The sequence below is a fragment of the Pleurodeles waltl genome, chromosome 7 (genome assembly GCF_031143425.1).
Source record: "Pleurodeles waltl isolate 20211129_DDA chromosome 7, aPleWal1.hap1.20221129, whole genome shotgun sequence".
Lineage (NCBI taxonomy): Eukaryota > Metazoa > Chordata > Amphibia > Caudata > Salamandridae > Pleurodeles > Pleurodeles waltl.
The window spans coordinates 601,896,672-601,910,731 of NC_090446.1; the positions used below are offsets into that span (position 1 = coordinate 601,896,672).

The 14,060-nt window shown below is 44.4% G+C and overlaps 1 protein-coding gene across 2 annotated transcripts in view; it reads left to right on the top strand.

The window, feature by feature from the left end:
* Window positions 1–5,911, top strand: part of LOC138304447 (uncharacterized) — a 123,883-nt gene extending 117,972 nt beyond the window's left edge. For both annotated transcript variants that reach the window (XM_069244507.1, XM_069244506.1), the window contains one exon: window positions 4,946–5,911. In XM_069244507.1, coding sequence (XP_069100608.1) covers window positions 4,946–5,071 — 126 coding nt within the window. In that variant the 3' untranslated portion in view covers window positions 5,072–5,911. The remainder of the gene's footprint in view (window positions 1–4,945) is intronic.
* Window positions 5,912–14,060: the final 8,149 nt, after the last annotated feature.

Below are 14,060 nucleotides of genomic sequence, written 5' to 3' on the forward strand. Positions count from 1 at the left end.
TTGCCAAGATGTTGGTGGTATTGGATGTGCTCTAGCAAGCTCCGACTGGGACCCGCACAGAATCCTGCAATATTTCGAGGCATCCGACCCTGGGATGCCCATAACTGAATGAGAGACTCCTTCTACGAAGACGCAATCAGGCGGAGGGGCCCGACTTCTGATCTCCCACAACATCAGAACAATCGCGGGTCGGGCTGCGACTTGGGCTACGGCCCGATACTCCAAGCTGGGCTAAGAAGCTGTGCTGATTGGCGGCTAAGCAAGAAGTGCCCTGAATGTGATACCGTCGAGCAGTGATGAGGACATCGTCATACCATATAGCAACTGCCCTTTATCTGGACTGACGCTGCGGATCGCTACGTCCTGTCCTCAGTTAGGCCTTCATCTGCGAACAACCAGAGTGACTCCATTTTGCAGGAGTTAAGCGGGGAGAGGTCTTGCTCAAGGTGCCAGCGGTCCTGAAGCCGAGAAGAATACAGACCCCCACTGAGCACCACTCTGTATGAGGACCCGCCTGAAGGCCAATTAACACTGCTTGATCTTGGTGCCAGGGGCTGACTGGGCCTCTGCTGACTTGGCACTGCCCTGCTGCCAAAGCCCCCGACTTTGATATCCTGATGCCTGATAGCTGGCCACGAGACGACACAGATGGGGTGACGCCATGCTATAGTTAAACCTGTAGTGTCCTGGAAACATCACCTACCTTCTGACTAGTCCCTTACTGTGTTCTGTTGCAGCCTGCCCACGGGAAGCCGGCTAATTGCATGGAGCATGAGCGGCTCATTCTTGGTGGTGGCCAATGGTGGGGACAGTTTACTGTCAGACCCCAACAGCCCTAGGGCCTCAGAGGAAGTGCAGCCCAGCTGGACACCCCATGCTTAGAACAAAAGCCTGCAGCTCAAATTGTTTGGTCTTCATCTGAGACTGGTGATTTGTTGGGGGGGGGGGGGTCGCTGCTGACCCAGCTCTGTCTTGTGATACGTCAGGGGGCCCCTCAGTGGGAGAGGGATGCATCGAGGTGGCTCAGTGGGATGGAGACACCCTACCATAGGTTGAGCCACCGTTAAGCCATCTGGGCCCTGTCGTCATGAAGGCTAAGTCAGTGGACTTTGAAGTGTAAGCCTCTAATTGTACTATATCTGGCCCATGCACACAACAAGACTGCAACATTGAGTATACTTGGAGCCTAATGAGAACATGCTGCAGTTGCTCCTCTTGACATTCTGTGGCTGTGACCCTTTCGCCCCTGGCACGCCTGGCATCTAACCCCATGTCTCAGGACTGAGGCGGACCTGCTCACACGCCACAGCACCCCACAAAGGATTTGAGTGGCACCCATCTAAAGTGCCAGGAAGCAATTGTGTGGGATGACTTGGGGTGGGGCTTCAGGAGGGCAGGAGTTACTAGTGGAGGATTTTGGAGCTTCTGATGACTTTCCACACAAACGGGGACATGATGGTGAAGCCCAAGTCCACCAAAAGCCTGGTCTCAGGCCTGAGTGGGGATACCACTCTGCTAGCACCCATGACCATAACCTAAGTGCACTGGCCCACCTGTAGACCACCTTACATAATCATCCAGTTTGAAAAGGTATTACATGCCATACTGAACATTTACACATAGCTGGAAAATAAGAATGATGCCATACCCTTGGATGTGAGCCTGCTCTAAGCGGATCATCGGAAGCTGACAGAGCAGGTGAATGACGCGGAGTCCTCACTGACTTCTATGCAGCTCTCGCGTCTTAAACTCCAAAATCAAAAGAAAGACATGAGAGCAGAGGTAACTTCCCTCCACAGATGAGCCGAGGACGGAGAGGGCCACTCGAGGCGCAATAATGTCTGCTTCCTGGGCTTCCCTTAACAATGTGAAGGTCTGAGCATGGAACTTTTCCTTGATAATTGCCTGCTGTCTACTGTACTGGAGAGCAGAGTTCCATAATTCTTCTCTTTGGAATGAGCACATTGTATACCAGAATGACTTCCACCTCCGGGAGCCGCCTGAGACCTGTCATTGCTCGGCTCCTTAACTATAGAGACAGAGATCTGATATTACTGCTGTTCAGGACGGAGGGCCCTTGGTGCTTTAAAGATAGCATTATCACTGCCTATTCGGATTTCACAGCTCAAGTCCCACAGCTCCATAACTTCTACACTGAAGTCAAGCAATAGCTTGAGAACTGAAATATGCTCTGTTATATCCAGTGAAACTTAGTGTTCTGGATAGTGAAACCTCCCACTTTTCCTCCTCCCAGAGGACGTATGGAAGTGTTTCCATGTCAAGGGATTAGTGACTACTCCCGTCAATGATCAGACAGTGGGTGAATGTAGAAGGCGGAGGAGTTGGTGGTCACCCTACCAGAGAGCGAGTGGGCACAGGCGGTGGCAGAGACTGCACTGTGGCAAGAACCCTTATGATATACTGCGGTTAGACTGTGCCTCAGATGCTAACTCAGACACTGGAGAATCGACTGAGGAGACAACTTGGGGCCCAGAAATGACATTGGCACTGGTGGATGTTCTTGCCGGGCTTTCTGATGCTAAGATACAAGCAGGTTTTATGGCTGGGCCAGTTCCTGAAGTACATCCAGCAAACTCAGTGCAGCTGATACAAGGTGTTAGATGGAAAACAGACTGGGAAGATATAATTTCCTTACATGCCGCCGACCTTCTTTTTTATGTAACAGAACCAGAACGCTCCATTACCAGGCTGTTGGAAATGCTTAACATATTTGGCGATTATGCAGGAGTCTGCATGAGCTGGCACAAGTCCATTGCATTCCCACTGGCACTCATGTATCCTGGAGAGAGGTCACCTTCAGTGGCAGAAGGAGGGACTCAAGTATCTGGGGTTGTACATCACTGGGGATCGCACAGTCTTCATGCGAAACAACCTAAAGGAGGTCCTTGAAAATTACAATGCATGTTGCCCACTGGAGAAATCCACCTCTGTCACTGGGATTTACAAAATTATCCTTCTGCCAAAGTTGTTGTATATGTTACAAAATGTGCTCTATGAAGTCCCTTTGTTATTTTTCTGTAAAGTTAACATTGTGACACATTGCTGTGGGATGGGGACACCCTTAGAATCACACTGCATCCCCGGCGAGGTCCACATATGATGGGGGCTTAGCCTTACCCAACCCAAAATTCTACTACTGGGCTTCACAGAGCCTAATGATTGGGAATTTGCTGACTTACAGGAGCCATCGCAACTGACTGATATGAGAGCTATGACCCTAAAGGGATAACCCGAAGAGCTGTATGGATACCTTACCGCCATCTCCCGCTGTCTCCTGCCGCCTCGCTCCTGTTCTTTTCATGTGGTGTCCCAACATTCACTGAAACACCAGCACAGGCTCCCCAGCAATCTTGGTGCTTCTTTCATGCTAAACCTAGCATGAAAGCAGCACCAGGATTGATCTGAGCGGCTCGGACTGCCACTCAGACACAGCCCTGGGGTCTGTGCAGTTTCCCCAGCTCGGCTGTTAAACATAGCCGGGCTGGAGAAATCTAATTGCTCATGTGTGTTTGGCTGGCCTGAGACGGCCGACGAAACACACGTGTGCCCTTAGTGCACTCTTTCCTTCTTTCCCCTCTCACCTCCTGTGTCCCTGCCCCACCCCTCCCTGCTGGCTGAGCCAGCAACAGAAAAATAAAACAAATGCACATCCATACAACATTCACACACTTGCATGTTTGAATTGCTCTCGGGTCTAGAATACAAACAAATCACACTGTCACAGTCACACATCTTTATAGGTTCCAGATATGTATGTCCAGCTACCACGCCACATAAGTCCACGTCTGCGAAGTATTCAGACACTTCCATATGTATATAATTTTCAGCACACAGGACATCACCGATCTAAGCAGCATGAATGTATAGCACTCAGCCGTGTGTATGCCCTACAAATAATGTTTTCCTGTACATTCATCTGTAAAAGAATCCACACAGCACCTAATTCAAGAAACACATGAACTCCCCTGCCAGAGTGCTGAAAACTGCTCTTCCCCATGGTTCAAAAAAGGTTCCTTAGGAAACTAGTACGTGTACCCCCTCAAATCCAACACCCATTGAGTGAGAACAGAACTATATTTTATATATATATATATATATATATATATATATATATATATATATATATATATATATATATATATATATATATATATATATATATATAGATATATATATCTATATATATATATGTAAATATATATATAGATATATATATCTATATATATATATATCCTGTGCAAAGAATTGGACATGCCCATGCAAACAGAATTCAACAGATGCTGGACTTTCAGAACCTTACCCGCGTGCACCCTCACAATAGTACACTCCACTTAATCTGACTGCACATTTGGACACACATGCATACACAGCACTAGACGATTATGAACAGAGTAAACTTTCAGACTGGTTAGCTCTCTGGTGTGTACTGCATGACAATTCACCACTAATCAAAACGTCTGTAAGAATATATTTGAAAAGTTAATGGACAACTGGAACCTTAATTTCTCATCAATCAGTGAATTAAGCAAATTCACTAAATAGGGCAGAATCGTTTCTTGATGTCAGATATTCAGAATCATGCTTTCTATATAAATAACGGACCTACAGTTACAAGTTAATAACTTTAGCACCATCATGTTGTTCTCTGTGCATTTCCTCATAGATATTAAAGAGTGAACATTACTTCTGTTCATGACCTAGGGCCTGATTACGATCTTGGTGGATAGAATACTCTATCACAAATGTGAAGGATATTCCGTCTGCCATATTACGATTTCCATAGGATATAATGGAATCGGAATACTGCGGACGGGATTATCTGTCAGGTTTGTGACGGAGTAACCCCATACTCCAAGATAGTAATTAGGCCCCTAGTTTTCTTTGGCCTTCTAACTTTTTGCATATTTGGCTTTTTCTGTTCTAGATATTTTGCTCAAGATGCTCAGCACACATGGTGCCTTTGCCACATTTTGGACACTCTAAGGCTGTGCGTGTCTGCAACCACTGCTTCACCTCTCATCTGTACTCCTGGCCGGAGGCCATACCGTGATCTTGCTGGGGGATCAGGATGGATCATCTAAACAAACAAAGTGCATCCCTTTAAAGATTAATAAAAAAGGCCAAGATTTCAAGACGACACCGCTGCAGTGTTAAAAGACTATTTTTACACCTATGTGTTTACATAAACCCATACATTGTGGGCGTAACCATTTAGATAGTGCCCATTATGCATCAAATCTTTTAACTGGAAATCTGTAAAATATTGTTTTTATGTATTGTCTGACTCACATGCATTGAGGCAGAGCAACTAAGGACACGTGATATCTCGATAATGAAAAGGCACCTCAGGACAAATGATACCCCAAGCAACTCTAAAGATGCTGCAAAAATCAGTATTCAAATTGGGAAATATCAAGGGAGCCACTCAAACCCTGGCTCACAGCAACAACCCCATATTGACTACCAATTTGGGAAATGGTTAACTTTAGCAACTGGTAGAGACACATGGATATTTCTCTTATTCAACTAGTTCATTTCTTTATAAGCAGTAGACCTAAAGGTCAGCATGGTTGAGGTGGAATCAGCCAGGCTTTGTAACTAAATGAGCTCACCATACACTGACAAAGAGCATGGGAGTGATTTACCTTGTCTGATTACCAAGTCAAGATTCTCTTGAACATTCACATTACTTTGACTTGTTTTTAGCTGATAAATCTGCATTTTTAAAGGTGCCTTTTAATGCGATGCAGAAGTATGATAGCAGCACAAGCTGCCACCTCTTGAACCGGGACTTTGTGCAATGTTGAACAGAAGGGACATGGAAAAGGTTTGTGGGGAGCATTTTGTCCTCCTCTTACTGTAATTCAATAAACAAGGTTATTCAATTTAATACTACTGGGTTGTGTGGATGAATGCATAAGGTGGAGTAAAGTGTTGCACATCGCTGCTCTTATATCAGCACAGTCAGTTTTTTTCATTTTTTTTCTCGTGAACAGGTTTGTCTTTCTTTCATCTTTCTGTCTCCCTATTTCTGCCTCTCTTCCTCTCCACAGCTGTGTTTCTCTACCTCGCTTCCTTGTGTTTTCCCAAAGTGTCTGTATATGTACCTGGGAATTTCAAAACCTATCAACACTGGTATGATTTGCACTTCATTTCAGAAAGGTTCTTGGGAACTGTCTGCAATACCAGAAAGATTTTAGCCAGCTAACTGCAAGTAAAACCTAAATTCCAAGTGTACCATCCATTGATCTGTTAAAATTAAACCTTATACGGGAATCTCACCGGATAGGCTGACTGATTCAAACTCAACTATATTTATTTCCCATCCCAATGCATCGAGCGCACTTCACAGTAGCTGAGATTGGTGGAAAGTGTCAAACATTATTAGTTTACTGTACTTCCCTTTCCGGTTCAGTCACCTATAAAGGTCTTTACAAAATGTCTACGGTGGTGGCATCAGACTTGTGCCATCGAGCCATCTATGCCTATTCATATCTGGATGACTTGCTTAGCATGGGCGGACAGAGTGAAGGTTAATGGGATAATGCAAGTTCCATTTATAATGTTCCATTTATAATGGGGAGAGGTATGCAACAAGAGTGTCCATTATCCCTAGTGATATTCTGTGTTGGGGGAATCGCCCTACCTTACATTTATAATACTATTGGGCCTCTCAGATAGTGGCGATAATTAGTGGGCCTTTACACTGTAGGATAAGCAATCCCTAAGAAACAGCATTTCCACCCACCGGCCCTTCTGTGAACAGGGCCTTTACACTGACGCAAGCTCCTGGCAGTGGAATGCGCGACGTGGCTGTGCATGGGCAGTGCATAGGCGCCCAGGGGGCACCCGAGTCACCCATTCCACCAACCTTTCCTGTCGGTGTAAACCGCCATGAAAAGGCTGGCGGAAGGCAGGATTACAAACGCTGAGACCGCCAGGCTGCTGGCTGGCGGCAGCCTGGTAGTGGCAGTGGCAGTGGCGGCGTTTCGACTGTGGTGGCTCCGCCATGGTCATAATATGGTGGGCCGACCACCACAACTGCTGCGGTCCACCCACCACCGTGTCTCAGGACCACCAGACTCATGATGAGGGCCTAGGTATCTGAAAAGGGAGGGACTCTAATGAAAGAATCGCACTATGGGACATCAGCCTACCACTGAGTGACATGGACAGCCTAAAGGAGTTCCAAAAATGGACATAATAGGAATAAGTAGGTTGGGAATGTCTGGGGTGAGGAAAGACCTGTCACACCAGAGTAGCTTAAGAGGGAATACGATCTAGTTGATGCAGAAGCATATAAATACAGACAACTCAGACACACACTTGCAGCTCCCATCCCAATGTAGACATAAATATAAGACTTCACCCATTTAGAACATAGAATACTAACTGAGCCACTCCCATAAAAAACAATCTAATCATAATAATAATAATAAATAATATTCCTGACCCATTAGTGAAATTGAAAGAAAAGTAGTAAAGGGATGTAGGCGAACTACAAGATGGAGAATGGGAGAGGTTCACCGCAAGAGGTGTCAATCAGGATGAGATTTAGGGTGGAGTGGCTGGGATTACTGTATAGGTCGTACTTCACCAGGAAACGCCTCCCTAAGATAACAGAGGCAGCAACAGACAGCTAATTTAGATTTGGACAGCAATGCAGCGTAATACATTTGCTATGGAAATGCTCACGTTTGGTGCTCTTATGATAGGGGGATGGGGACTGCCAGACTAGCCTCACGGAGCTTTCAGAGGAGCCTAGCGCACAACTGTTCCTATTGGATAAAAGTAAGGATATGACCATGCAGAGACTCCAGATAATATTTTATACATTAGGCCTTAGGGTCTGAACAAACAAAACCAGGCAGTGAGTGCAGCAATCACTCCCACACTAGAAAAGTGGAAAGGGGACATGTACTGGTGTCGGTAAAGTACATATGTGTTAGGGGGGGGATACCCTACAAAAGGGGAGAAAATATGGATGCAACAGAAGATGTATGAGGGCACGCCGTAAGCTGCTGATACAGATGTGAGAAGAGGTCTGTACCCCAATTAAAAGCTTTTGTGTGTGCGAAGGTAGTTGATAAAAATGTTATACTCCTCATGGTTCTCCAGATGGATATGGAGAAATATTTGCAGTAAAAACCGTAAAAGTGGCTGTGCATTTTCAACTAATAAATGTTTAAAAAGAAAACATGTTAGGCTATGGTTGTTCCAGTAGTGGTAGCAAAAGGGGATCGCAGAGTGGTCAGCCCACATAAGAGGACAGGAAATTTGTGGAAAAAAGTTAAAAGGATTAGAAAAAACAAAGTCAAGCGTATGTCCTGCTGAGTGAATGGAGGAAAAAATTAGGGGACTGAGGCTGAGTAAATCCAAAGCCTCAATGAGTGTGGCAGCAGCAGTATCATGGGGATTATCAACTTGAAAATGTAAGTCACCAATAACAATGAAATTAGAGAATTCAAGAGCATATGGGGCTTGGAATTCCAGTTAGATGTGGCAAACTGTGGCTTTAAGCCTGGTGGACAGTGAAATAGAGTGCTTGATAACAAAGTGTGTGTGTAAAATGAGAAGGTAAACAGGAGACTTTGATAAAAAGGAGCCATCAAGCACTCAACTTAAGCGCATTTTAGCAAGGAGCGCTAAATGAAGGCTAAGCCATAATTGATCCTTCCTTGGTGGACATGCTTTCATATAGAGTGAACTGGGGGTACTGCATTAGAGATGTCTGGGGCATTAATATTACACAATTATATTTCTGTAAGGAAAGCAACATGATGCTTCTATTAAATCAGAGTTCCTCATGGTGTTTGGGGAGGGAGCAGATGTTAAGTAATATACAATTGAGCTTGCAGTGGGTAGATAAAGACAGGTTGAAAAGGACGGCTGATTAGAGGAGGTGGAGCCTGGAAAGGTGGCCAGGATTTGCAGGATAAGATACCTTCCAGTTTGTTGGGTAGAAAAGTCCTAAAGGAAAGGGTGTACCATAGGATGTTAACGGGAGAAGAGCCTCAGTAGAATAGTTGATTTGAGGCTGTATTGGGATAAAGACTGCACTAGGGTTTTGGGTCCTGAGCTCTGCCCTGCTGCAGACAGAGGTGCCTGAAGCGTGCCACTGGAACGGACATGTAGCAGCCACGTAGAAGTAAGGCACCATTACCAGGGGGTCAGGCTGCAGAAAATTAACTGGAGTGCTCAAATGAAAGTGCTCTTCAGTTACAATGGTCAAATTTAAAAAAAAAGACTGGAGCTCAGATGCTCCAGCCTTCCCCAGGAAGCTCCCTTTCTGGCAATATTGACTGCAATATAAAAACAAATCAAAATAAAGGTGCATAAAGTAGTAAAATCATTAACCAAAGAAAAAAACGACTGCTAAAGGAAACCACGCTTTCAGGAATAGCTCTGTATGTCGAGCCAGGAACCTCCACCGAGTAAATTCAAGGAAATAAAATCCAACTGCTGTTCAGAAGAGGCTGCTTTCAGTATGGAAGCCTCTGTAAGGGTGCGCTTATCCAGGTGTCCTCTTTAAAAGTGATGTACCAACATATGGGCATGAACCAAAGGAGCATCTTCCCAAAAAACGTGCAACCCGGAGAGTTTCCATTCCAGTGGATCAACAAATGTAATCTTCCGAGAGTCACACATTACTTGAACCTGATACTCAGATTGTTCTTATACCATTACTGCTGGATGTTCAGAGAGAAGTTGATCATTCTTTTTCCAGTGTAACCCAGTCTTTATTAATCTGAAATGTATTGATCTCAAACAGTCACCATATCCAAATATATAATATACCCCGTCTTCCTACATTTTGTAACTATTAGTTTACATCCAATGATACCATTATGCAGTTGTTAACACCTGATCATTATGAGTCTGTACACTTTGTAACAAAATCAGGCCAAAGTGTCTTTAGGACATGAAGTAACAAAAAGTAGTTCAATATGGAGTTCTGTCTGCTGGCTGCAGTGAACCAAGTGTTGAGTAGTGGGAGCATGGCCACAGCCCCAGTGTCACACCACCAGTCTTGGAAAACGTGCACTACTGTGAATTTACAGTTGGTATAGAGGACCCTCTGCATCCATCTAAGGAGCGCAATAAGCAGTGATACTGGAATGGGGGTGTCAATTACTTTTTGGAGAATATTCCACGCCTCCACCCAAAATTCCTGAATTCTTCTGTATCCCCATGTGAAATGCAAAACATTTACTACTTCCTTCCCTCATTTCTCCATCTCGAGTCAGCCTTCAGATTGTGAATAGTAGATTCTTTGTATGTATCTGTAGTGAATTAAATAAACCTAATACGTGTCAAGAGTTCACCCATCTGAGCACATATATCCATAACTTATTGGTAAGTGGAGCTTCTAAATCAGCATCCCAGCCAGCTCTAGCTATACACGTTTGTGTTAGTATCACCCCTTGTGTATCTTTATATTTGGAAGAGATGAGTATCAGAGGGCTCTGTGCCTTAACCAGCGTTTCAAGTGGTTTAAAACGCTTTTGGATCAAGGCGGAATTCAGACTCTTTTACATGCAAACCTGCCTCTATTGTACACCAAGGTGTCTACAGGTGCTACTGTAGTCCATGCACTAAATGAGTCTAGGATGGTGTTAGAAATGGGGTCTTTGGTTGACAGTCAGGTTACCCCCTGTTCAAGCAAGGACCCTCACTCTAGTCAGGGTAAAAGAGAATCACCCTCAGCTAACCCCTGCTTACCCCCTTGGTAGCTTGGCAGAGCAGTAGGCTTAACTTCAGAGTGCTCGGTATAAAGTATTTGTACCAACACACACAGTAACTTAATGAAAAAACTACAAAATGACACAACACCAGTTTAGAAAAATAGGAAATATTTCTCTAAACAAAACAAGACCAAAATGACAAAAATCCACTATACACAAGTCAAGTTATCAATAAAAATGCAAAAAGAGTCTTTAACTAGTTTTAAACACACACTAGCGCTGCTAGAGTGAAAAAGTACCTGGTGCAGGTCAAAAATAACCCTGCACGGGCGGGTGTGCGTAAATAATTACTCCGCATGGCGGTAAGTGAGTCGAAAATCCAGCCGCACGATGATCCGAAAATCCCGCCGCACAGGTTGTGATCTCCCAGCCTCCGTCAGCGATGCTGCGCATTGTTTCTCCTGCTCCGTGCGTTGATTCTTCGGTTGAGTTTCCTGCGAGCGTCGTTTCTCAGCTGCGGTGCTGGTGGCGCGTCGTTTTTTCAGCCGCAGATCGGATTCGCGTCAACCTTTTCCCCGCACGGTGCTCTGTGCGTGGATTTTCTTGTCTTTAGGCTGCCAGCTTCTCCTTTCAGGGTCCCAGGAACTGGATGGGCACCACAGGGCAGAGTAGGAGTCTCTCCAGAGACTCCAGGTGCTGGCAGAGAGAAGTCTTTGCTGTCCCTGAGACTTCAAACAACAGGAGGCAAGCTCTATATCAAGCCCTTGGAGATTTCTTCTCAAGATGGAAGGCACACAAAGTCCAGTCTTTGCCCTCTTACTCTGGCAGAAGCAGCAACTGCAGGATAGCTCCACAAAGCACAGTCACAGGCAGGGCAGCTCTTCTTCCTCAGCTATTCAGTTCTTTTCCAGGCAGAGGTTCCTCTTGGTTCCAGAAGTGTTTCTAAAGTCTGTGGTTTTGGGTGCCCTTCTTATACCCAATTTCTCCTTTGAAGTAGGCCTACTTCAAAGTAAAGTCTCCTTTGCATGTGAAATCCTGCCTTGCCCAGGCCAGGCCCCAGAGACTCACCAGTGGGTTGGAGACTGCATTGTGCTCCCTCCTAGCACAGATGGCCCATCAGGATATGCAGCTCCCTTTGTGTCACTGTCTAGTGTGAGGTGCAATCAGCCCAACTGTCAAACTGACCCAGACAGAGAATCCACAAACAGGCAGAGTCACAGAAATGGTATAAGCAAGAAAATGCTCACTTTCTAAAAGTGGCATTTTCAAACGCACAATCTTAAAATCAACTTTACTAAAAGATGTATTTTTAAATTGTGAGCTCAGAGACCCCAAACTCCACATGTCCATCCGCTCCCAAAGGGAATCTACACTTTAATCAGATTTAAAGGTAGCCCCCATGTTAACCTATGAGAGGGACAGGCCTTGCAACAGTGAAAAACGAATTTAGCAATATTTCACTGTCAGGACATATAAAACACATTACTATATGTCCTACCTTAACCATACACTGCACCCTGCCCTTGGGGCTACCTAGGGCCTACCTTAGGGGTGCCTTACATGTAAAAAAAAGGGAAGGTTTAGGCCTGGCAAGTGGGTACACTTGCCAAGTCGAATTTACAGTTAAAGCTGCAGACACTGCAATGGCAGGTCTGAGACATGGTTACAGAGCAACTCGTGTGGGTGGCACAACCAGTGCTGCAGGCCCACTAGTAGCATTTGAGTTACAGGCCCTGGCACCTCTAGTGCACTTTACTAGGGACTTACTAGTAAATCAAATATGACAATCATGGATAAACCAATTACATACAATTTTACACAGAGAGCATATGCACTTTAGCACTGGTTAGCAGTGGTAAAGTGCTCATAGTTCAAAAGCCAACAGCAACAGGTCAGAAAAAATAGGAGGCAGGGAGCAAAAAGATTGGGCATGACCCTGCATAAGCAAAAAAGTCCAACAGATGGTGAATGCATTATCTTCATATAGATCGCCCAATGATTTGATGTTCATTTTGCATGCTGAGAATGAGCTTTGTCCTCTGAAATCAAGTCAAATAATGGGTGTGACTGTAGTGGGTTATAGGTGTGTATATTAATGTTAGTGAGATTTTTATTTGAGCCATTCCCCAGCCTGGACTGTGCAGTAAACTGGATTTATTTTATACTTTCACGTTGAGCTACTTGACCACTTGCAGGGGAGCTGGGTATGCCGCATCCTTTTCCACAAGGAGGTGGGCTGAGTATTTAGGAGTGTGCAGCCAGAAGTGCACAAAGTGCTGCTGGGCACTTAGATGGTAGAGTTCTATATCCGATATGGTAAAACCACCCCCTGTGATGATTAGTTGATGATTAATGGTTTGGACCATATGACTTTAGCGGAGAGGAATAAAAAAGCATTATGAATTTTCCAAGAACCGGGGAACCCTAACCAACCGGCCACTGCGTTGATTTGATGAGATATTACAAATAGGCCAAATAATCATGGTCGAAATTTACCTGGTAGGGAATAACCTGAGAGAAAACATGCAGAGAGCCACACCTTCTTTCCAGGATAAAGAGCAGATGTGTATTTTGGTTCAGTGTACTTCCTCATCAGAAGTTTGAATGATGTAAATGCTTTGAAACAAATGGTCTATAGCTCGTCAACTGACAAGTTTTAAGTTGAGGCAGGAATCAAAGGATCAACTTGAAGAGTAGATGAAAAGATCAATGCAAACCTTGCATACAAAAGCACAGTGAAACTTTAGTAAACCTATGAGTTGTGCTGTTGTAGGATTGTTCTGCAATTGTTAGGAAGCCCTGTTGTCTCGAGTTGCTTTACAGAAACATTGCAAATATTGCTTGAGTCTCTGGTTGATTCTCTGTTGTTGCTAGCATATTGGGGACTATAACCAGATAAATAAAATCAACTTAATGCTTAACCTACACCTTCAAATATAGGATATACATTGGGGGCCTCTGCTTGAAATTACTGCATGTGGTAATCCACAAAAGCAAAATATTTTAGTCAAAAAGCACTGGACCATCTCTTCAGCTGTAGGTATCTTTAGTACCAGAAACTGAAAATATACCTATATTCGTTAGTACCACTGAAAAACCTTCAGAAAGTGTAGGGCTTGTAATGAAAACTGTTGATATTGTATTCAAATATTAAGAGCTACCAGAGGGCTTGGAAGGCAGGGATTTATGTTGCACAGAGACATGGCAATTAAAAACATATTCTTCGACGTCAGAATGAACAGTTAGCCACCAAATAAGTCATTAGAATTCTTCATTACTTCCACTTGTAATTATTTTGTCGTAATAAAACCTGTTGACTGAAATATAGCTTACTCTGTTGATCGCAGCAGGACT